This window comes from Arvicola amphibius, chromosome 8, assembly GCF_903992535.2.
Source record: "Arvicola amphibius chromosome 8, mArvAmp1.2, whole genome shotgun sequence".
Classification (NCBI taxonomy): domain Eukaryota; kingdom Metazoa; phylum Chordata; class Mammalia; order Rodentia; family Cricetidae; genus Arvicola; species Arvicola amphibius.
The window spans coordinates 98,610,936-98,635,877 of record NC_052054.1 but is presented as its reverse complement, the minus strand read 5'-3'; the positions used below and the strand labels follow the sequence as shown (position 1 = coordinate 98,635,877).

Sequence of the window (24,942 nt, the reverse complement as noted above, 5' to 3'; positions counted from 1 at the left end):
GACTCCCCAGCAGGAAGAGGCCTGTACATCTCAGGAACGTGAAGACTCATCCTAACAGATCTCTGTCAGTATGTTCTTTGAGCATTCTGGTTAGCCTTGAATTTTCCACTCCCACATCGCAGATGAAAATATTATTGAAATGGTTGACCCTTTTAACATGAGAAACCAACCTCTGGCTCCTAGGAAAACATGCGTCCTACAGGAGCCTCTCCCCGAAACATACACTGTAAAAAAAAAAAAAAAAAAAAACACCCACTGATGTGAGCACGGTGTGCACAGTGTACCCTGCCTTTCCCTCTGCTCAATGGAAAAGAAAGTGGGATTCTTCAGGAAGCCATGCCCATTTATCTAGCCTGAAACAGCCCTTGGGGGCATGTGGGTAGGTGACTGTCAAAGCTATATGGAGAAAAGGAGGCATTGTCTCAAGATCAGCGTGTCTGCTGAGTGTCCCCAGGCCCCTCAGGCTGAGAGGATGCCCCTGCTCTGGCCCTCATCCAACCCCACATAGCAAGAGATGGCGTCAGCAGCTCTCCTTGCCCTCACAGCTTGGTTAAAAGTAGGCTTGTTGAAGAAAGGAGTGAACTGCATGCCCCAATTTTCTGTGTCACCCCACATCCCAGCAGAAATCAGAAGTGCCCTGCATGAGACTGGCGCTTCTTGTGACTCCCTTAGAGAAATGTAGACATGTTCCCTGCACGACAGCTCTAGCTTGAGGGTAGCCCCTATCTAGGTTCAGCAGAACCTTATGTTCTGCTGCTTCCTCGTGCCCTAGTAGCTGGCCCGGAAATTACCGAGCGCACACATTGTTCCTGAGGGTTTTGAAGCTCCTGGTGGGTTTGGGGTACTGCCCTCCGCCTGCTGGCTGGAACTTTTACTGCCAGACACTTAGTAAAGATTGAAGCTACAATATGGCCCACCGGGCCTGAATCGTGTCTCGCTTGGCACTCGGAGCCCCTGCTGTGGCCTTGGGTAGCGTATGACCTGTCCACTTCTAAGGGAGTGCCATGTGAGCCATGTCCTTCAGGGTGCTGGGCTCCTCCAAGGGCCGGAAGTCTGTTAAGGTGGTACAGTGGCTGAAGTGTGATCAGGGACCTCCCAGCTGTGTATCCAGCCCGAGCAGGGTGAAGGAGCCAACAGGGTGCTGGCACTCTGGGAAGCTGTCTCCACCTACCCTCCAGCCATGTTAAGGCTCTGATCTTCCCTGACCATTGCGCCTGAGAAACTACTTACTATACTGGTCTCTGGGAAAATTCTGAAGGCAGTGCATGAACTATAGAGCCTGGGGTGGGAAAAAGGCAAAGATTTAGAGGTCAGAGAGTGAGCCCAAAGGTGAGAAGGACAGTTAATAGTCAGCTTGACTCGAACTCTTGCTGACCAGATACCCTGCAGACACCGGGCCGGAACAGCGGCTGCTGCTGCTTCTGTTGCTGCTGCTGCTGCTGCTGCTGCTTCCTCTTCCTCCTCCTCCTCCTCTTCCTCCTCCTCCTCCTCCTCCTCTTCCTCCTCCTACTCCTCCTCCTTCTTCTCTTTTCATATTCTACATTCAATTTTTGTCATCTTTGACTTGTTTTTCCCCTCCTGAGCCTCAGTTTAGCTCTGGCATAGTAGACAGTGATTTCTTCCCCCTGGTGCCAGGGTTTCCTTGTATGCTTGTACTTGGGCCTGGGTCTCAGCAGGTCACTGTGTGTGTCAGAGAGGATTTTCTAGATGCCCAGAGCTGGTAGCCAGACGTCCTGTACAGGGAGGACTAGACTTGGGAAAGTAGAACCAGTCTGCGAGTGAGACATGCAGGTGAGGAAGCTGAACGTAGGGTTCAGACGTATCCAGCTGTCTTCTTACTGTGCCCCCGCAGGGGGACCCAAACTGAAGTCCTGTTTGCTCCCTACACCACTTCTCAGAATCTGCAGTCACTGTGGTCCAGGCTCTGACCCCTGCAAGTTTATCTTCATTGGATGCCCAGTTCCTAGCCTTCCTTACCGTCTGCCCTCTCTACGTGTAGACACAGCAGAGCTGACAGCACCAATGAGATCCGTGTCTCTTCCCCTTCCCACACTTGCCTGGCTCCTCTAAGAGGCCTTTCCTGAACAGGCCCCTCTCTGCCAAGCCCTGCCTCTCTACTTCTCTGATTATAGCTCTGACACTTGTATTATGGCTAAGATGTGAATCCCCCCCCAAAGGCTAGGACAACGGGAGAAGGTGTATAGAGATGATAGCGCAGACAGCGGCACCCTGGCTAGAGCAGGTGCAACTTCTCATTCCGACTTCCAGAACACTCACAGCACTATGCCGATGGTAGCCTTTATTCTCTGTCCTGTTAAGGGTGTAAAGTTGGATGTTTTCTATCCAGCCTGGCAGTCTCTCTTTTTCAAGCGTTTATATTGTTTGTGTTTGATACCGGTTACCAATATGGCTGGCTTAGCCTCCTGATTTACTGTTCACATGTGAAATTAATTACTTTTCTCCTCTAGTAGCATTTGAAGTAACTCCCAGTACTAGTCAGCAGGGGTGAAGCTCCTAGATGGGCACCAGCTCGATTTTTCCCATGTTCGATGATGTAAGTTATGTGTTCAGCACTAGGACCTCACCATCAGACTGCGGAGAATGAGCAACAACTTTAGCCTAGAATGTTGGGGAAGCATATGGGATGACCCCTTTGGCCAACATTCTGTCTTCAAATAGAACTGCACTCCTTCAAATTCAATGTCAGGACCTTGAAAGAGCATCCATCTATCTCCCCATGCTGCTGCATGCTATTGCCATAATTTCACATAGGTAATTGGCCCAAATAATACACTGCTAATATTATCTGTAAATAGCCAATTGTCATTTATAGACTTTTAAATTAGACAGTCTTTTCTGTTTACCCAGCTTTGCTGTTTCCAGATTTCATTCCTTATGTCAAAGTGCCTTCCCATTTCACACTCTTCCAGCAAGACTTCCTGTGACATTTCTTGTAGTGTTCACTTGCTGTGCATAAATTATCTTGTCTGAGAAATGGGTTTGTTCACCTTCCTTTTGAGAGCCGAGTCTGCAGTGTGGCTGTGGGATTCTGGGTTGAACATTCCATTTTTAAAGGAAGTGTTCCACTGGCTTTGCACAGTTCTAACAGAATGGCTCCTGCCATCCTCGTGTGGCTGGACGGGGGTCTAACATGTCTTCTTCCCTCTGACTGCAAGATTTCCCTTTTGCCCCTGCTTCCCAGTGGTTTGATTTCAGGTGTGTTATTGTGGTATTTTTTTAAAAGTATTTCTTCTGCCCAAGGTTCATACATTCTTACAGTCTGTGGTTATATGGTTTTCATGAAATTTGAGAAACTTCTGTTATCTTCAAGTAATTCTTCTGTCCTTTCTGCCCTCATTTGAAGACTCGCTGTGGGCACTTCCTACTGTGTGCTGCTGCCCAGAGTGCACCGAAATGTTCTTCTGTCATTGGTAATCCCTTCCCCTGGCCCTTTATTTTCAGTAGAATATTTTTATTACATGTTATTGATTTGCGAAGATGGGCACATATCATAGCACATATTTGAAGGCCAAAGGATAATTTGCAGGAGTTGGTTCTCTCCTTCCACCATGTGGGTTCCAGGGACAGAATACAGGTAGCCAGGTTTAGAAGTAAACACCTTTACCTGCTGAGCCATCTCATTGACCTGATTTGGATGTTTCTTTTCTTTTTTTAATTTTTCTGTTTTCTGTTTTCTTCCTTTTATTTAAAATAAGTTCTTTTCTCCTATAATAGCATATTGTATCCTGATTATTATTTTCCTTTCCTTTTTCTCCCAATTCCTCCCCCATCTCCTCTCCCAAAAGGTTCATTCCCTTTCTGCCTCTTATTAGAAAAGAACAGGCTGTTAACAGATAATAATAAAATGTAATAAGATAAATTAAAAAAAAACTATTACATTGAAGTTGGATAAGAAAAGGCAACAGAAGGAAAAGATCCCAAGGGAAGGTACAGGAATCAGAGACCCACTCGTTCACACACTCAGGAGTCTTATAAAAACACTAAACTGGAAGCCATAATATAAACGCAAAGGACCTGGTACAGACCCAGGCAGGCCCTGTGCATGCTGCTTCAGTCGCTGAGCTCATGTGAGCTCTGGTCATATTGATTTAGAGGGTCTTGGTTTGTTTTTGTTGTTGTTTTTTGTTTATTTTTTGCACGTGTTGTTTTACTGTTGGCCCAGCGACCGCACCTGAATCTACTGCTGTTGCAGCCGCAGGCTGCAGCTCCACCATCACTCCCCCGCTGCTCAGGCCAAGCCTCCGCATGACTCCCCTTCCCACCAGAACTGCATGCAGCAAGATGTAGTTTTTAACTTAGTCTCTATCGTTCTATTTTACCAATAAAGACCTGGGAATCTGATGCTGGGGTGAAAACCTGCTTGCTCAGAGAGTCCCGAGAAGCAACCAATTGACCTTCCTCCTTATCCAGCAAGTGAGAGCCTCTCCTTCAATCCTAAACCAAAGACCACCAAACCAAAGTCCCTCCCTACTACTTCCTGTGCATTTCTCTGTTTTCCAGACTCCTTCTAATTCTCTATGCCTACTTCCTGTCAACTAGTTGCTGGCTCTGCCTCCTGACCCAAGGTTTTATTTAATTAATGCAAACTCAGGGTTCACAGTGTGATCAAATACCGCACAATGTGTGTGTGTGTGTGTGTGTGTGTGTGTGTGTGTGTGTGTGTGTCTGTCTGTCTGTCTGTCTGTCTGTCTGTCTGTCTCTCTTCCATCTCCTCTGGCTCTTACAGTCTTTCTGCCTACTCTTCTATGGTGTTCCCTGAGCTCTGAAAGGAAAGATTTGATTGGAGACATTCTATTTAGGGTCAAATGTTCCAAAGTCTTTCACTCTCTGTGTAATGTCTGGCTGTAGGTCTCTGTATTTGTTTCTTCAGAAGCTTTTTGGATGCTGACTGAGCAAGGTACTGATTTATGAGTATAACAGAATGTCATTGGGAGTCATTAGTATTTGGTTTTGCCCTAAGTCCTTTGGGTATCTATCTATCTATCTAGTCTCTGGTTCTTGGTCACTCAAGCAGTGTCAGGTTTGGGCTCCATTTCATGGAGTGGGCCTTATGTCAAATCAGATATTGGTTGGTTACTCCCACAAGGTTTGTGCCACCGTTGCTCTAGCGTTATCGTTGCAGACAGGACGCCGTTGTAGATTGAAGGGCTTGTGGCTGGCTTGATGTTTATGTTTCTCTTTTGGTAGAATGCAGACTATCTTCCTGTACCAAAGACACTGGCAGGTAGAGATGAAGGCTCTCTGTAGGCACCAGCTCGAACTCTCTATGTTCAATGAGTTGTTTAGGTATTGTCTTCAACAATGGGGTCTTGCTGATAACTTATGGAGAGAAACTTATTGTCTTGGCAATAGCCTGGATTGTTTGGGGATTCCCATGGGCTCCCTTTGGCCAATAGCTCCAATTAGATATCCCAATCCCAGCAGTGGAAGCTTCATTTGGTGACCAAGAGATGTCCTGTTGAGATTCTGTCTCCCCATCATGTGGGGAGATATATATATATATATATGTGTGTGTGTGTGTGTGTGTGTGTGTGTGTGTGTGTGTGTGTGTGTGTTAGGTTTCCATATTATCCTTCAAATTGTTCTTAATTTTCTCTCTTTCTGTGGTCTCACTCTCAGTCTCCTCCCTCCTTCCCCTCCTCACCTGGTCCTCCTATTCCAGCCCCCCATGTCCAGTCATACTAATCTATTTTCCTTTTTTAAAAAACAAGACCTATCTGTCCCCTCTAGTCTCTTACTCTACACCTACTCTCTGTGGTTCTACAGATTGTAGCTTGGTTATCATTGACTTAACAGCTAATACCCCCTCCCCATATAAGTAAATACATACCAGAATTGCCTTTCTAAGTCTGGGATACCTCACTCAGGATGACTTTTTTTTTCTAGTTCTGTCAATTGGCCTGCAAATTTCATGATGTAATTTTTTTAACTGCTAAGTAATACTCCATTGTGTAAATGCACCGCTTTTGCTTCATCCATTCATCTATCAAGGGACATCTAGGTTGTTTCCACTTTCTGACTATTATGAATAGAGCAGGAGTGAACATGGTTGAGTAAGTGTCTTTGCAATAAGATGAAGCATCCTGCCGGGCGGTGGTGGCGCACGCCTTTAATCCCAGCACTCGGGAGGCAAAGGCAGGCGGATCTCTGTGAGTTCGAGGCCAGCCTGGTCTACAAGAGCTAGTTCCAGGACAGGCTCTAGAAACCACAGGGAAACCCTGTCTCGAAAAACCAAAAAAAAAAAAAAATAAATAAAAAGATGAAGCATCCTTTGGGTATATACCCAAGAGTTACCACTGGTATAGCTGGATCTTGAGGTAGATCTGTTGATGTGTTTCTAATTTCTGTGTTTTCATGGTCACTGATAGACTGACCCTGCACTGGCCAGTCCTCCTATTCATATCATTCAGTGGCCTTTGTTTTGCTTTTGTCCTTGTTTTCAATTCTGAGGATTAAACACAGGGTTTGGGCATGCTAGGTAAGTGTTCTGTCACTTAGGTACGTCCTCAGCCCTTGGTTTTTCAAGACAGAATCTCACTATATGTCTTAGACTAGCCTTGAACTTGTAATCCTCCTGCCTTAGCTGCCCCAGTGCTAAGATTACAGGCATTTGCTAGTATGCCTGACTCAATGTATTTTTATTTTAGCTTTTTTTATCTGTTTGTGTATACACATTCACAAGTGTGAGTGAGCATCCGTGTGCGTGCGTGTGTGTGTGTGTGTGTGTGTGTGTGTGTGTGTGTGTACCAGAGTAAAACCAAAGTTTTTGAGACACGGTCTCTCATTAGCCTGGAGCTCACCAGTTCAACTAGACTGAACGGCCAGGAAGTCCTAGGGAGCCACCCATTCCTTTTCCCCAGCACTGGGATTACAAGTGTGAGCCACACTCAACCCCGTTATGTGTGTTCTAGGGCTCACACTCAAGCCTTCATGCTTGTGTAGCGAGCGCTTTACCGAGTGAGCTATCTCCTGGCCCTCAGCTGTTTTAATTTTTTTTACTCATAGTTTTTTTTTTTAAATATTTATTTATTTATTATGTATACAATATTCTGTCTGTGCGTGTGCCTGCAGGCCAGAAGAGGGCACCAGACCCCATTACAGATGGTTGTGAGCCACCATGTGGTTGCTGGGAATTGAACTCAGGACCTTTGGAAGAGCAGGCAGCGCTCTTAACCACTGAGCCATCTCTCCAGCCCTTTACTCATAGTTTTATTTGGATTGTTTCTGCATCTTTTATTTCTCTTTTCCTTCCATTGATGTCTTATATTTATAATAGTTGCTTCAGTACTAATTTTAGAAAGTAATTTTAATGAAGTACTTTGACTGTACATAGGCCTGAAAAATAAACTAAAAAGGAATAGTAAACAAGTACGGAATTCCGGATGTAGTTTTGTGCCTCACTGAGGTATGTGTTTGTGGCTCTGAAACTAATGAATGGAAGGGTAACGAAGGATAATGTGAATGTCCTAGTTTCTTCCCCTGACTGTGATGAAACACTAACCAAAAAAAAGCAACTTAGAAGAAGAAAGGATTTATCTAGCTTACAGCTCCAAGTCACAATCCATCATTCAGGAACATGAGGGCAAGAGCCATGGAGAAGTGCTGTTTGCTGGCTCATCCTCTGGCTTACTTGCTTGCAAGCTCGTGCCTAGCTAGCTTTACTATACACCCCAGGACCACCTGCCTTGGTGTGGTTCTGCTACTGCCCACGCCAGGCTGGACCCTCCTGCACCGACTGGTCATCAAGACAGCGCATCTACACATGGGGTCACAGGCCACTCGGATCTAGGTAATTCCTCAGTGAGGGCTTTGCTCTCAGATGGCTCTGGGCTGTGTCAAGTCACTGTGAGAGATTACAACTGCAGATTCAGAGAGGAGGGGGCACAAATAAAGGGTGGCTTTGTGCCGGGTTTGGGTTGGACGGATCGTGTTAAACAGGCAGTACCTACATCTCTGTATGCATTGTGATAGGATCCCGATGTGGCTATATTGGCATGACATATATACATATACATTCATGCAGTTATGTCAGAAATCATCCTCCAGGGTGATAAGTGGAGCTGAAAATGCTCATCAACTAAGAACATTATGGTGACGGTTATGATTTTCGTCTCTTTAAGAGACAAGCCACACCCACTCCCTCCCCCATCCACTGAGGCAGGCTGATCTTCAGTTTACGGCCTGAGCTCCCTCTCTTTTCTGTCTTCCTCTCGGAGAGGCAGCTTCGCTTCTGCCTCCCCCCACTTTTCCACCCCCCCTTTCTCTCTCTCTGTCCTCTTCTCCTTCTCCCCCCCTCCTCTAAGTAATAAATATCCAATTCTATTCTGTACGATGTGTCTGTCCAAGTGTCTCCCACCCGCTCGCCCGCCCAGCCGCTTGCCGCTGGGCACCTGCGTCTTCTGGGGATTCACTGTCGCCTGCCCAGCTGCTCGCCCCATGGCTGGGTCTGCGCGGCTCTCCCAGTCAGGGAGCCTCACTGTCGCCAGGACCAGCCCGCCCCGCCACCAGCTGCTCGGGACCGGCCGACAACAAAAATCATAAAAGTGACTTCGTGCAACACATTACTGGTGTGCTTGTGATGAGGAGAGCTGTCTACACAGCTGGTCAAGCAAGTGAGGCTGCCTAGCCAGCAAGCCCTGGGGATCCGGTTTCTACCCTCCCCAGTGCTGGGATGACGAGCATGCCATGACACCTGCCTTTTAATGTGGGTTCTGAGGATCAAACTCATGTCCTTGTGCTTTTGAGGCAGGACTGAGCCATCGTCCCAGCCTGACGTGGTGTGTGTGTGTGTGTGTGTGTGTGTGTGTGTGTGTGTGTGTGTGTGTACACACTTCTTTACAAATCAGGGCAAGCTATTTGCTCAACCAGCCTTCCATTATTAAGCCCCACTGTGTACAACCACGGCCCTGCCCCCTTGCACTTAGGAATCGGTACGTGCTTGTGTCTCCTAAAGGCTCTGTATGCCTGGTTGGGAGTACAAAGAGAGAGACTGAGGCAGCTTCTAGGCAGACCCCTGACCCTGAACTTCCACACCAAGGTCAGCCTAGCCCACGCTATCCTCTGAGCTTGTACAGAGCTTGTCAAAGGTCAGACATAACCCCTCGGGCCTGCGAGACTGACCTTGGACAAACATCTGCCACCTTTGCTAGATGGAGGGACGGGAACTGGAGCATGCCCAGGAGCCTTAGAGGCCCACTGGGGATGAGATCCCAGAGGAAGGACCACTGTACCCAGAAGTCCCAGCTCTGTGAGGGAAGCAGGAGGCCACATGCTTGGCCTGGAAAGTCTACCTCTGACATGGACGCCACAGTGCCGCTGGAAGGCCATCAAGGCCCAAAGTCTCAAGAGAGTACAGGAGGCAAGTGGCCTAGCCAGGGACAGACACAAAAGAAGATTTGGACACCAGGCAAGGTACAGTCATAACTGACTGGCTGGGCATGTCCAGCGGGGTGGGTTCTGGCCCTGCTGACCGTGAAATTTAAGGAGCATCTGACCAGGTGTGTTGAAGGTGACGCAATGGCCCTATTTACAATTTGAGACAGATGGAGACAGAACATGAGCGAGAGCATCACTGACCACAGTCACAAACTTACACCAAGAACAGGTTCTACATCATCAGAAAGTGGTAACTGGGGACGGAGGACAAGAGAAAGGAAGTACCTCTCCCAACCTGAGCACAGACCGCAGCTCAAAGGACCCCTCCTCCTGGACATTATCCTGACTGTCCCTCCCACAACCACTTATACAGCTCTATGATGCCTAACCCTGTACCTAGGTGTTTTGCTGCGGGTGGGGTGGGGTGGGGAGACTTCCCTCCACGGCTGAGAAGAAAAGATGCACACACAGCAGTCCTCCCTGCCTGCTGCCCAGGACACCAGCCCCCACTGTGCCTGTAGAAGGAATCTTAACTGCCCAGAAAGCTGCCAGGAAATGAATGACATGCCTACAGTCCATCAAAACAAGTGTCAAAAGCCTGGGGTCAGGAGAGCTTTGTTATTTGGGCTGAGAGAGAGAAGTCCAAGCCTAAGGAAGGAACCCAGGTGACGCCCTCTCCGATCTGATGTTTGCATAACTGGAGCAGCCTCTCTGGTAAGCCAGAGCCCCTACCCAGAGCAGCCTCTGGCCGTGGACTCCAGGGTGTTGGCTCAGGCTCAGGCCACATTGCACTTAGTCTCTCAGGCCATTTCCACGTTCCTGACTTCAAACAAGTCGGAAATGCCAACAGCCCTGCCTCTCCGCTTCCTCCGGCCAGGGCTGCCTTCCGGCAGGAGCCAGAGGAGGGAAATGGGGGTGGGGGGAGGCAACCGGAGAGTGTGGATATGCTGGCCTGTAGGCAGCCCCACACCATCCAGGATGCTCTGCCTCCTCCATCTCCCGCTGTGTTCACAGTCACTGCTGCTTCCTGAGACCTCCCGGCCTCTCAAGGCAGCTGGGCAGCTGGACAGCTGACAAGGAATCTTCCCCAGGGAAATCTCAGCCTGCTCCTGGTAATGCTAGCTATAGTAAAGGAGGGGAGGGCACCCCTGGGAAGCAGGGACCATCTATACTCAGCTCTGTCCACTGCAGACTTTACCAGCAATCATCCTGAAAGGTCCTCCTGGGACCTCTGTCACCCACGCTGGACTGTGATGTGACATCCAGGTGGCAGCCTTGTTTAATCTCAACAACAGGTGCTCAGCCCGAAGAGAAGACAATGTTCCTGAACTGGCCCAAAAGCTGCAGGTCCCAGAGGAGACCTAGGAGTGGACAACAGGAAGGCCCTGCCTAACTTTCAGGGAAGGGCTGGGAAAGGCGATGGTTGTGAACCAAAGCCAGGCGTGTAGTAGCATCCTCAGCCTGCAGATCCCTAGAGAACGTGGCCCCCTCCTTGCCCAGGGTGGCAGGCTTCCTGGGGGGGGGGGGGCTAGCATTTCTGCAGGTGTCTGGATGAGTATCAACACGGGTCTTGGGACAACATCTGGACTCATGATTGGGTTTTTCAGGAACCAGTGGGCCAAGCAGCAGACTGTCTGGTAGTCACCTCTGAAGCCAGGACAATACATGATGGCTACTCATGTAGGAATGCCTGGCATCCACAGTTCCCAGGGGTATCAGTCAGGGACTCAAGCCTCATTCATTCTCGTTTTCCATGCTGTACTGTGCTTCACAGAGTCGTACTGAAGTACAAAAAAACTGCAATAAACTTGACAGCATCTCTCAGGACCTGAAGGAGAGGGCTACCAAACACTCCCTAGATCTCTGGCCTGGGCCTTGCGTACCTCCACAAGAGATTCATGGACTCCATCTAGAGAAAGGAAGCCCACGAAGCTCTGCCCAGGAAAGTGAGCTTGCCAGCCCGGCATCTGGGCCCCAGTACCTGCTTGGCTGTGGTCCTGGTACTGCCCTGTCCTGGCAGGGGAACAGCACCAGCTTGTTCTGCCTCCTTCCTGGATACCCGCACCCCCGGCTCTGGTCCTGCTCCTACCCTGAGAAGAAGAGCAGCAGCAGTCTGGGGTGGAACATAGGAGACCACAAAGGCCAGGGGCCTCTTCTGTACACATGGCACACCTCACACCCTGAGGCAGGAAGGAAAACTCAGGACGCTGCGAGTGGCCAAATGAGTGGGTGGCTGTGGGGAGGGGCAGTGCAGCAGGGTCCACCCTGTAGGTAGCCCATCTCCATTGGTCACCCAAGTCCAGTCCCAAGGACATTGGCCCTCTCTCAGGCAGCGTCGCCTTTGTCATCTGTGTCCTCTAACCCTTACGTCTTTTCTCTAGAACGGTCAGAAAGGAATTCTTGATGTGTGCTAAGAACAAGGAAATGTAACGCAGACCCTGCTTGTCTTCACTTCTAGAAAAGGCCCAGAGCTGCCCACTCTCCCTGCACCCCACCTCTGGGCAGCCACCCCTGTCCAGCCCCTGCACATAGCATTTGACAAGGCCCCTCCACAATCTACCCCAGCCACAAACAAGCGCCACCTTCCTTCCCTCACTGTGTGCAGGGTGGCTCGTCCCTGCTCCTGATGGCACTGTCTGCTCCTTGTTGTTACCGTGTGGCTGGCAAGATAGACTATGAGATATTTATGTGTTTTACAGTGCTAGACAGTTGGGGCTGTTCTGGGGTTTGTTTTAGTTAAAACTTGCAGCTTTATTGAAGTAAAATTGGCAAAATGACCTCAGTATATATATTCAGGTTTTATGCAATGCAGCGATTTTGGGTATGTGGAGAATGACTGCCGTGAGCATTCTTTCACGTGTGCTTCCATGGGTGGGAGGTAATCTAGTATCAAGCAAATGACACTGTATTTCTAATGCTGCCAACACCACTGGACTGGAGCACTTACATAACTAAATGATAGAGACTAGAATGCCATTTCAGCTGCTGCTTGTCACGCCCACTCCACTCTCCAAGTCTTAAAGCCATACTTCCACTCCCTGCTCGTGGGTTTAGTGTTTTTGGATTCCACACATGAGCTCACGTAGCAGTTGTCTTTCTGGACCCGGGTTATCTCACTTCTCCTGGGGTCGTCCAGGCTCAGCTCATGTTGTTGCAAATGGGAGATTTTTTTTTTTTACAGCTGAGAAGTATTCCAGTGTGTGTAACCCTAACCCCGTGCATATGTATGTACGTGCGTATGTGTGTGTACATACATATACGTTCATGGGTGTGCATTCGTGGGTGGGTGTGAGCATGTGTGGATGAGTGCATCTTGTGTGGGCATGTGCGTGGGTGTGTATGGTTGGAAATCCGCTCGCTGAGGAGGCTGATGGCTGGACTTCAGGTCCTGGAACCCCTGTTATAGAAGGAGCGAATGACTCCCACCGTTACCCATGAACCTCTACATAAAGACATAGCCTCCCTCGACATACTCACAAATAACTAAATAAATGATTTTAGTGGGGAGGGGAGCTGGAGAGATGGCCCAGTGGTTAAGAGCACTGGCTGTTCTTCCAGAGGACCCATGTTCCTTTCCCACCACCGACATGGCAGCTCACCACTGTCTGTGATTCCCCTTCTAGGGGATCCGACACCCTCACACCAATTTACATAAAATAAAATATTTTAAAAAATGAAAAAAAAATAAGGTGGAGGGCAATATAGGGAGAAACTCAGTGTTCTTCTCTGGCCTCTGGAGATGTATACATATGTGCACACACGTATACATACGCACATGCATACACACACAAAAGAAAAACCAAGACCATTTTGAGAAAGCAAGTTAGAAGGACATGCTCTAACAGACGTTAAAACTTACCGTGATGGATGGGTAAAGTCCAGGAGGCCTCAACCCTACACAAAGAACTGTAGTCAACTAAGGAAACAGTCTTCCTCAGAGAAGAGCACACTAGTTGGTCATCCGGTACCAAATGGTCAGCCCTGAAAACTTAGATACAAAAAACATTATAGAGGCTGAGCAGGTTGTAGTTGAGTAGTTAGGAATATTTATGTAGATAGATAGATAGATAGATAGATAGATAGATAGATAGATAGATAGATAGATATAGATAGATAGATGATAGATGGATAGATAGATAGATAGATAGATGATAGATAGATGATAGATAGATAGATGATAGATGGATAGATAGATAGATGATAGATAGATAGATAGATAGATAGATAGATAGATAGATAGATAGATAGATAGATAGATGTGTGTGTGTGTGTGTGTGTGTGTGTGTGTGTAACAACAATTAGTGAAAAAGAGAGACCACTAATTTTAAAGAGAGCAAGGAGGGGTATGTGGGAAGGTTTGGAGGGCGTCTGAACCTGGAGCTCTTTATCCTCTAGGATTGCCATACCCAGCTTTTATATGTGTACTGGGGATTTTCTCCCTCAATTGTAATTTAGATTGGGCAGTGGTGGCGCACACCTTTAATCCCAGCACTCGGGAGGCAGAGGCAGGCGGATCTCTGTGAGTTCAAGGCCAGCCTGGTCTACAAGAGCAAGTTCCAGGACAAGCTCCAAAGCTACAGAAAAACCCTGTCTTGAAAAAAAAATTAGTTTAACCGTAAATAAAGTTATTTCTAATGTAAGTCACATCTTCCTAACAAAACCCCAGTTTGGTAACCATGAGTAACTTATCCCGTGTACATATCTCCAGACTCAGATGATTACAAATGTTAACTGTCCATCCAGAACAGGTCATGTGAGCCTCGTAAAGAGTTCCTCTGTCTGCACTTTTTTACTGAGTGTCTGGGCACAGCGCAAAGGCCCATGTGGATACCTCACACGCCGTGGGTTTGCTCTCTTAGCTGAGAAGCTTGGCTCTTACCGCAAGCCTGCTCTTTATCCCCAAGAGGACAATATTTCATCTCTCAAGGCTGCGCTCTGCAAACACAATCCAAGGAAATGACCTTGCCGATAGCCAACAGGGACTGGCATTCTTGTTTCCAGCAAAAGTCTAGGCTCAGGGCCACAGTGAACGCTTCCCCCGTCAGGCTACTCCTCGGCCCACATATTCTTGACCAAACATTTTACCAGAGAACATTCTGAAATGCCCCACCGTGGTCACGAAGTGAAGTAGCCTATTTCCATTTGCTCTCTCATCTACTGAGACCCCATTAGGAATGTTCAGGTGTAAAGCCATGACATCTGCCTGATGAGTGTGAAGTTATGTTTACCTCTGGTGATCCATTTGCCCTCACAGTCTCTTTTATTTGATGATAATACAACCGTGCCAGCTTTCCTTTGGTTAGCATCTGGTTTATCTTCACTAGAACCTTTAATTCATTTTAATGTATTGTGTGGCTGGAAGCGATGCCTTCATCTCTATCCCTCATGCTGTTCGTTCCCTCTGACTGACAATTGATTCTGTCTCTGCCCCTTACTGTTTGTTTTATCTGGTTCATTCTTAGTATTTTTCATCATATTTTGAGTATTTTAACTGCCATATCTTATCTCTCTCCATCAAGGATGTTCAGCTCCTGAGGTCTCAACGATTCTCCAGATAGTACAAGATAACCTTTAATACATCAGGAGTCATTAATAGGTCCCCGTTGTACCTTTACTCCCCATTGGAATAGCTGTGGCCTGAGGGGACCTCAGTTTGATGCCTTTTCCAGTCTCTATGCTTTTTCTGTCTTGAGTTTTAATTTGTAGATTTCCTCACTAGTTCATTAACCATAGTGTTCCTTTTGGTCATTGTCCACTTGGATTTAAGCTCTAGCTTCTTCCTTCTTTCCTTCTTGAACCTCTGACCTTACATTTCCTACCAACTTGAAGTTGACCCAACTTCTTTAAGTATGGGCCTATATTTCTAGGTATGTCTTTGTTACTGCTTGTGTGAATTGCCTTCATGTAACTTCTGAGTCTAGGGCTTTATGTGGGCACTGTTGTCTTCTGGTGCACTGGAGACGTAACTCCACTGTTCGCAAGCTCCCATGGTTCCCAGGAAAAGTCAGCTGTCTGCGCATGAGCCTCCCCTGACTTGTTAGCTCTCTTCTTTCAGACTGGCTTCCTGCAGTTGGTTTCCTACTTTTCTAGCACGGGTTCAGTGTGGCTTTATTTTTTGCTTTCCCAGCTACTTGATCCCTGAGGTTATTGAATGTACAGCTTCGTATCCTTCGTCTATCCTGGAAGGCTCTCGTACCGTCTGTCTCTTTTCCTTCTCTCTGGGGTTTGTGCTGGTTCTTCTGCGTCTCTCACCTTTGTTCTATTTCCTCCATCCTGTCATGCATGCGCTCAAACCAGACGGTTTCTTAACTGACCCGTCTTTTGGTTTCAGTCCACTGCTTTTCTGTAATTGCAGCAAATCGATTTTGAAATCTCGTTACTTTGTTATATGTATTTGATTCCTTGTTATATTTGGCTTTGGAAATACCTTCTTTTTTTTCAGGTTTTTCAAGACAGGGTTTCCTCTGTGTAGCCTTGGGGACTGTCCTGGAACTTGCTCTGTAAACCAAGTTAGCCTCAAACTCACAGAGATCCGCCTGCCTTTGCCTCCCAAGTGCTGGGATTAAAGGCATGCACCACCACTGCCCAATTGAAAATACCTTCTTTTACAACTATCATCAAGACTTTTTTAAACCACAACCGTTTTCTCCTAATTTTTTATTGTAATAAAATATACAGCTTCAATGTTAGGTATAAACAGTTCAGCAGTGTTAACGTGCACTTAATTGCTGTGTTAACCATTACCATCTGCCGTGCTCTTCCACACCCTGGGTCTCACAACCCTGACTAGGGACGAGGTACTGAAGAAAGGACAGACCCACAGACGCAAGTACAGAGAGCTGAGGTCATACGGCTTGGGTTATCTGATGGAGATGCTGCAGTACCCTGGAAGCTCAGCATGTCTATTATATACAGGGAGCTGAGGTTATTGTATACAGCTGAGCAGGAAGCAGGCTTAGCTCATCCTTGTAGGAGCAGTCTCTGTAGGAGAGCAGTCTTCGGGCTGTAAATATCTAGAGGGAGAAAGCTATGGTGGACATTTTCTGCACACATTGTCAACATTTGTACTCAGACCCAAGGAAGCCTTTGCTGCTCCCATGGATCTGAGGCATCAGGGTCCTAGACATGACTGTGTCCATGCCAACAATACATATCCACTCAGGACCTTAATTCCTCCCTATAGCCACCATCCATCCAAACAAATCTTTGTATCTTCCAAAACCGAAACCCTATACTGATTAAGTAACAACTCCCCATTGCCCCCTTCCTTAGCCCATGAAAAAATACCAATATTCCTTCCACCTCTGTGAGTTTAATGATCTGGAGGCTTTGAATAAATGGAGTAATGTAGTATTTATCTTTATATTTCACCCATCAGGATGCTATTAAATTTCATCCACATTCTCACATGGCAAGGTGTTTTCCTTTTAATAATGCCCCATTCTTTGCATGTGCCATGTTGTCTTGTTTACACGTTTGTTTATCAGTAGACACTTGGGTTGCTCCCAATGTTTAGATATTGCTAATAATGCTGTGATATAAATGATGCCATACAGTGCTAGTACAGATCGCCTCAGAATGAAGCCCAGAGTATGGCCACGTACCACTGCCTGACACCCTGTGAGGTCAGAGCTAGGTGAATTAGGTGAAGTCCACCCAACTGCTGTAGCAAAGTATCTTACACTGTGCAAACTAGAAGCAATAGGAATTAATTAACAGTCCTGGAGCCCAAGAAGTCGAAGGCACTACCAGAATCCATAACTGGTGAGGCCTGCCTTCTAGTTCATAGATGGGAGTCTTGCTGTGTCTTCGTATGGCAGAAAGGACCCTGGGCTTCTTTCATAAGGGCATTGATCCCATTCACAAGGGCTCGACCCTCTTAACTGCGCCCTTGACCTAATGATTTTAACACATGGCAAGTATAGCCAAGTCTCAGAGGTGAGAAAACCAGAATGAAGAGAGGCAGGCTAAATTGTCTCAGACTGCACAGCTAGTGAGTTGCAGAGTTGGGGCCAGAGCCTCCCGACCATCCTGAGTTCCAAACACACACTGCCCAACTTGACCATTGCAGACTTTCCAAGCCATTCTGGCCCCTGAGCCTCCTGTTTACTATCACACACTTAGCAATGAAAGAATGCTGACCCACCTCCCAAGGCCTCTGGCTAGAGTGTGGCCTGGGTGGCAACCAGAGCCACTTGTTAGTAGCAGGGCAGAGCCTGGCCCTGAGTACACGACCTGCATGAGAGGATACAACAGGACCACATGGTTCCGTTTCAGGGGTAAGGGGCTGCCAGCCAGCCTGGGATGCCTGCCTGAGCTGGATCACTCTTAAAGGATGCTGGGGGTAGGGCAGCTGAGATGCTGCTGGGCTGACCACCTTCTGCCGTGTCCAGTCCATACCTGTCCTGGTTTTCTGCCTCACAGGTGAACAATAACGGGATCATCTCCTTCCTGAAGGAGGTTTCTCAGTTCACCCCTGTGGCCTTCCCCATTGCCAAAGACCGCTGTGTGGTAGCAGCCTTCTGGGCAGATGTGGACAACCGACGTGCAGGCGACGTCTACTACCGGGAAGCCACTGACCCGTCCATGCTACAGAGAGCCACAGAGGACATCAGACGGTACTTTCCTGAGCTCCCGGACTTCTCGGCTACCTGGGTTTTTGTTGCCACCTGGTACCGCGTGACCTTCTTTGGAGGCAGCTCCTCTTCCCCCGTGAGTCCAGGTGGCTGTGTGGCCTGGGAGGGAGGCTGTGTGGTTGGGACCCTGCCGAGGCAGGCGGGTATAGACCGTCTACAGCCAGAGAGGACTCTGGGCTTAAGGTCGTGTCACCTTTTTTTCTGAGATCACAGGGCCAGGGTGGAGGAGGACAGAGCCTCGCCCTTCCAGGCCCAGCACCGCAGTTCGCAGGAGGGAGCTGCATAGGTGCTAGGAGACTTTCTATTGGAATGGCTTGGTTCTCGAACAGTTCCAAGGTGGGGCAGAGGGAGGGAGGGTCTGTTCTCAGCGGGATATTTTTTGTTTGGTTGGTTCTTGTAAGTTTGTTTTGTGTGTGTGTGTGTGTGTGTGTGTGTGTGTGAGAGAGAGAGAGAGAGAGAGAGAGAGAGAGAGAGAGAGAGAGCGGTATCATGCATGTATCTTCAAGTGTACATGCCTATGGACAGGCCAGAGGAAGACATTGGGTGTCCTGTTCTGTGTCATTTTCTCCCTTATGTCATCTAGACAGGGGCTAGCAGTAAACTCTGGGCTAGGACAGCAGCCAGCAAAATTCAAGCAATCCCCCTGTCTCCACCACCCCAGCACTTATGCTTATGTGCACACACAGGCTTATGTGCGGCCATGTTCCAGTGTGTACTAGTACTGGATGTTCATTTTCACACTCGTTTGCGAGCACTTGTATAGCTGAACCAGCAGCACAACTGCTGGGGTTTGTTTTGTTTTGTTTTGGAGTAAGGTAATCATGTAAAGCCAGGTTGGCTTCAAACTCACTACATAGCTGTGGGTGACCTTCAATTCCTGACCCTCTCACCTCAGGCTCCAGAGTGCTGGGTCTACAGGTGTGTGCCAGCATACCTGACTGTTCCATTTGTCTTTGCTGAGTGTGGTTGGCTGATGTTGCCCATCCAGATGGGTACTTTCCAGCACTTACTATACATAGGCGTATTCTGGATACTGAGCCACACAGAAAGAGACCCTGGGATGCAAGTGGCCTTTCAAAGCTGTTTACTCACACAACAAGGGCTTTGGTAAGGGCACCTTCTGGATAGCAGCCCTGGAAAGAACCAACAAGACAGGCCCACACTGTGGGGCTTATATGGGCCCCTAACAAAGACAGCAGGCACGGGGATATGCTCAGAAGTGCAGTCTGTCCAGGTAGCATCTGCTGGGGAGGCTCATCAACACCAGGTGGATCTACAGCCCTGACCACTGACCTTTGCGACCGTCACCCTTCCTGCCACCCACACAAAGCATTAGCATCTGTCTGTTTTCTCTCTCCTGCCAAATTTCATATGAGAATGATTCCCGCTCCACTCTCCATTGTTCCCAATGGTTGAAAACAACCCTGGACTGTGAGGAGCCCCCTCCCCGCCCCCGTACTATCAGTGCCTTATGCATGGCCCTTCGAGATTCTACTGTGACACACATCTCCAGAGCAGGCTGCTGCCCTCGCAGGGTCTCCTACAGGCGTCCATTTGGAGGTGCCTGTTTCTTGTACCCCAGATAAGTGCTCTATCATTTTTCTTCTTTGCTAACACTGCAGGCAAATCAAGGAATGCTTTTTTAAAACTTAGACATCTTTGGCTTCTACAAATATTAGATATTTTTTCTAGTATCATTACTAGGGCTAACATACTTATTCATGCCTTCTTCCAATTTCTCTTAATACTTATGGTTCATTTTATCTGCTGTATGTTATGAATACATTTTTTTGCTACTGTCTCCAAACATTTTAATATCACAACACTTTTCCCACTCAGAGGCTTTTGTCCATAAATGTATTGATCTCTCTTTTGGTCTTTGCTGTTAATAAGCATCATAGAAGCCCTTCTCTGAGATGCAACATGTATTACCCAGTGTTTTCTTCTAGGAATTCTATGATGTTTGTTTTAAAAACATACTTGAGCCAAGCGGTGGTGGTGCACACCTTTAATCCCTGCACTTGGGAGGCAGAGGCAGGAGGATCTCTGTGAGTTGGAGGCCAGCCTGGTCTATAAGAGCTAGTTTCAGGATAAGCACCAGAGAAACCCTGTCACGAAAAAAAAAAAAAAAAAAGAAAGAAAGAAAAAGAATACTGGATTTGGGATTTGTTTTCATGCATGGTGTGAAGCGGGGCAGGATGCTAGCTTTGCCCTTTTTCAGTTTCCCATGTGTCCCAAGATCATTTCTTCACCCCAGTCTGAAATTCCTTCTTGGGGTACACTGCTCAGCCATGTTCGTGGAGTAAAGGTCCATAAACCCTAATATTAGAAACTGCTTTTCCTCTTTGTTTTTGTTCTTACCACAGAGATTTTGTGGGTTTGGCTGAGGGAGTGCTTCAGCCTCTACAGGAGCCTGAGCACCTTGTAGCTGGGGACCATGTCTGCTCCAGGTGTTCTGGCCCTGTCCCTCAATGTTTGGGTAGGCTGTAGCGATAGACAAAACCACTATGGTCCTACCTTGCTTGGCTGTCCATTTGGAGGAGAAAGGGCCTTTGATGTGGGGCAGGGAATGTAGCCAGTCACAGCTAGCTCCTTCTCCTGGCAGGTCAACACATTCCAAATAGTGCTCATCACCGATGGCCGGTTCTCTTTCACCATTTTCAACTACGAGACCATCCTGTGGACCACAGGCACACATGCCAGCAGCGGGGGTGATGCTGACGGCTTGGGAGGCATCGCAGCCCAGGTAGGCCAGGCTAGAATTGGTATCCACCCTGCTCCTCCCACCAAGGTACCATGGGCAGAAGCGGTAGGCAGACATCCACTGTAGCAGATACCTGCTCCCCTCCAGTTCTATGCAGAGATCAGTCTGTGGCAGCCACGGTGACTCTGTCCCTCAGGCCTCTCAGTGCCCAGAACTACAAGAGCCTCTGGTACCTTTGTCCCTTCCTCCCTGATAAGCGTCTCTGTCCCAAATGTGTCAGGAGAGCTGTGCTAATCCCTCAAGCCATGCTCCTCCACTCACCTTTGGTTCCCAACTTTCTCCTGGGGCAACACTTCCAAGGGCCCTAGATGAGGCCTAGATGCTGAGTGGGTGAGTGCTGGAAGCTAGGGAGGAAGTCAAGCACCACACTTGACTGGAGGGACTACTGAAGTCAGCAGACCCCAGCATCCACCGTGTCCTCTGCTTACGAGACCATCCCTCCACCATCCTTGACTTGGCCATCCTGAGAGAGGCCTCAGTGACTGTAAGGAGACCTGCCTCCTTCTCTGCCCCGCTCCCAGGCAGGTTTCAACGCAGGTGATGGGCACCGTTACTTCAACATCCCTGGGTCACGCACAGCAGACATGGCTGAGGTGGAGACCACCACCAACGTGGGCGTGCCCGGGCGCTGGGCGTTTAGAATCGATGATGCCCAGGTGCGCGTGGGGGGCTGCGGCCATACAAGTAAGAGGCTCAGGGAGGGGAGGGCTGAGGAACCCTGTGGCAGTAGGGGTGGGACTCAGGGGCTAGAACCTATCCCCTACCTCCCTAAACCCCCATCCACCCACCCCTGCCCCACAGCCCATCCTGTCCTGTGCCTCAGGTGATCAGGGTCTTCCGGGAGAGGACTAGAGTAGGGTCCCTGCCCACATCCCACCCCTGCCTCCATCTCAGGGGTGAGGGAGGGGAGACAGGGACCTCCATAGGCCTGACGGTACTGACAAGCCAGAGCTTCGTATGGTCCTTCTGATCTAGTAGGACAAGCAGTCAGGTGACCCTGGTAGCACAGACTGACCGTGCACCCATGCAGAAACCCCAGCTCTACCACCATGTGGTCTCTAGAAGGTACCATACCCAGAAACACCCTGCCCACAATGCAGAGGTGTCAAAGCACTAGCTGACTGACCAGTAGATCCTTTTATCACAAACCCTCCTAAATCCGAGCTGAAGACATGCCCCTGCCGGGACACACCCCCACACACTTGTTGGTCATGTGAATGAGGCCACAGAACAGGGTGCTTTTCCTCAGCACTGAGTCTCTGAAGAGAACTCAACTAGGAAATTACACAGAGCAGCCACAGGTCAGGGGGACCGTGGGGTGAAGTGATGAGGATGAGTGTACTCAGGACATGCAGGGCTGGGGAGGGGGAAGCTGGCACACATTTGACATGCTGGGTACATAGCAGGCCAGCCTGGGAAGCCGAGCTGAATTCCATGCCATCCTAATCCCAGAGAAGCAAGTGGAACCCCAGGGCAGAACCCCAGAGCAGCCCCAGCCCTGCTCCTAGCCAGCAGTCAGCTCTGATACTAGGACCCTGGCCAGTGGCATGTCAACTGGGCCTGTGGGTGCTGCTTGCAGTGGGGGCTGGGAAATCAGGTCCCTTGCCAAAGGCCAGCGTGTTAGGTTCTGGCGGAGGAGCAAGGGGCACGTATGGGCAGCCCATATTTTTGAAGCTGCTACAGCTCAGCTGGAGGGGGACTCTCGGGAGAGCATCCCATCAGATCCTTCCTGGTGGCCCTCCCATTGCAGAGCACCGCCCCCAGGTCTATGTGATAAGAGGGAATAAGGAACCACTGCAGAGATGCCTTGGCACTGTGCTGCCTCTAGGAGCAGGGACGTAGCTATCCTGCAAGCCCAGGGGCAATTGTGGGGTATTATAGAAACATGAGATTGCTCAGAAGGGAGGGCGAACGGTGCCTTAGAGGTGGCTAACTCCTAAAAAAAGAAAAACCCAGCTTCTGGCCATGGCTGCAAAGAGCAGCCAAATTTCAAGTAGACCGGGTGAGCACAGTACTGCTAAATGATCCCAGTTGACAGAAAGGTAAGCTTCCTGATCAGAAGACACCGCAGCCTGAAGAGTGTGGGGGACCACTGGTCCTCCCTGGAGTCCTCCTCCTAGCAATAGGCGATTGGAGTCCTTGAGACTTTCTCATCTCCTGCCTGTTTGTGATTAACCTCTTATTTCAGGAGCCCAGAAATCACAGAATGGAGTTTGGGAGTTGCTGAGGTCTCAGGGGAACCCCGGGAGGCCTTCCTAAGAGCCCGTGCTGTGATAAACACTGGCTGTGCCAGCTTCTTATTTTACATGTGTAGGAGCCAGGAGGGTAGCTGAGCAGTCCTAGAAGTGGCTGTGGTAGAAGTAGAAAGGATTAGAGAGATAAGAGGAGTTGTGGGTGCAGGTGATTCTGGGGGTGTCTGTCTCCACAGGAAGCCAGAGTCAGAACCTAGCACATTAACAATCAGCAAGAGACCCTGGCAAGGGTACCTGCAGGCAAACCGGGGTCCAGCTCAAAGACCCAGAAACCAAACACAAAGATGCACTGTCACCAATGTCGTGGTCACTAAACTGACCCTTTGGTGGAGGGAAGGGAGACGTAGCCATTGCAGGTGGCTCTCCCGCCCGTATTCTTGATGCAGTGGCATGAGGCTTGGGCTCCTTCCTGTGTCCGCAGCCTCTGTGTGCCTGGCCCTGCGTCCATGCCTCAATGGCGGCAAGTGCATCGATGACTGCGTCACAGGCAACCCCTCCTACACCTGCTCCTGCCTCGCGGGCTTCACAGGGCGGAGATGCCACCTGGGTGAGTCACTGGCACCCAGGTGGGGACAAGGTGCCCGTTGATTGCCCTGCACGACATCACTCCCCCACCCACTGGTCATACGCCAGGCTCAGGGGGATACTGACAGTGGCGTGGAGGGCCAAGGTCTCTATGCTCGTGATGGAGAAACTGATGGAGGTCTAAGGCTATGGCTGTGTGACAGTGAATGCTGTTGCTACTGCTGCTGCTGCTCCTAGCCACTCTAAGTTAAGGCCTGTCTGGGTTCGGGGCTTAGTCTGTCCCCCACCCCTACCCAAAGCCCTGGCAATTCCTTCACAGTTTCCTCTACTGAGGCCCCAGCCTGCTTCATGTTTCAGATGTAAACGAGTGTGCCTCCCACCCATGCCAAAATGGTGGGACCTGCACCCACGGTGTCAACAGCTTCAGCTGCCAGTGCCCCGTCGGCTTCAAGGGACTCACCTGTGAATCAGGTAAGAAGGCACCGACCCTGCTAGCTGCAAGGCACAAGGCACGCATCTAGGAAAGAGTGAGACAGAGGATGGCAGAAGGTCTTGGCACCAGCGTGGGCAGCCTAGAGAGATCTGTCATAAGGGAGTGCAGGAGCCTGATGTCTTATGGTGTGGGCAGGGGCAAATATGGGTGAGCGTAGCAAACACAGACTTCCTGGCCCTGATGCTTCGGAATAGATGAGAGCCCGGGTCCTGCACTGGCCGGGGTCAGAGTCAGGAGTCTTCTGGGAGTGAGAAGGTGGAGGATTTCTGGGGTGAGATGGGATAGCTTTGAGGTGGGGAGGGGCAAGGCACATGCTCACAGAGCACAGGCTTTCTGCCACACAATCCACTGGGCCTGAACCAACGGCTCCCTCCAAGGTTGTCACAATCTGGGCAGGTGCAGGGTGGGGTCCTGCTGCTTCTCCACGGCTGCTTTCCGACCATTGGAGCCCTTTGTCCCTTTGTGTTCACAGTTCAGCTCATCTGAAGCGCCCCCCAATAGATTCAGGCTCCGGGTTCCTACTGTCCACTGGCACCGCCTGAGGGCCCTTCTCCTTGCCCTGCACTGTCCCAGAAAGTGGACATTCTAGCCTCCAGCATCACCATGCGGACTACTCCAAGGCAGCCCCTGAAAGTCAAACACTGTGACCACCACACCCGACCCAGCTCAGCCAAACAGGCACCCCCTTCACCCCCACAGTGTCCCACGTCATCCAGCCATCATTATAAAACAGAACCACAGTGCTGCAATGAGGACCCTTAAACTCCTTCTACACACCAACCTTTTGCTAAAGAAATTTTTATGGAATCCCAGATACATAGGTACACAAAATCGCTATATAAATCGAACATTTACTGATGATAAATCATATTGAAA

General features: G+C 49.1%; 1 protein-coding gene across 1 annotated transcript in view; it reads left to right on the top strand.

Moving 5' to 3' along the window:
- The window catches only part of Sned1 (sushi, nidogen and EGF like domains 1), a 53,492-nt gene that overhangs the window by 1,507 nt on the left and 27,043 nt on the right, over positions 1-24,942 (top strand). Inside the window, 5 exon segments of the mRNA XM_038339315.1 lie at positions 17,821-18,108; positions 20,638-20,778; positions 21,318-21,480; positions 23,470-23,595; positions 23,931-24,044. Of these exon segments, the coding sequence (XP_038195243.1) occupies positions 17,821-18,108; positions 20,638-20,778; positions 21,318-21,480; positions 23,470-23,595; positions 23,931-24,044 (832 nt within the window).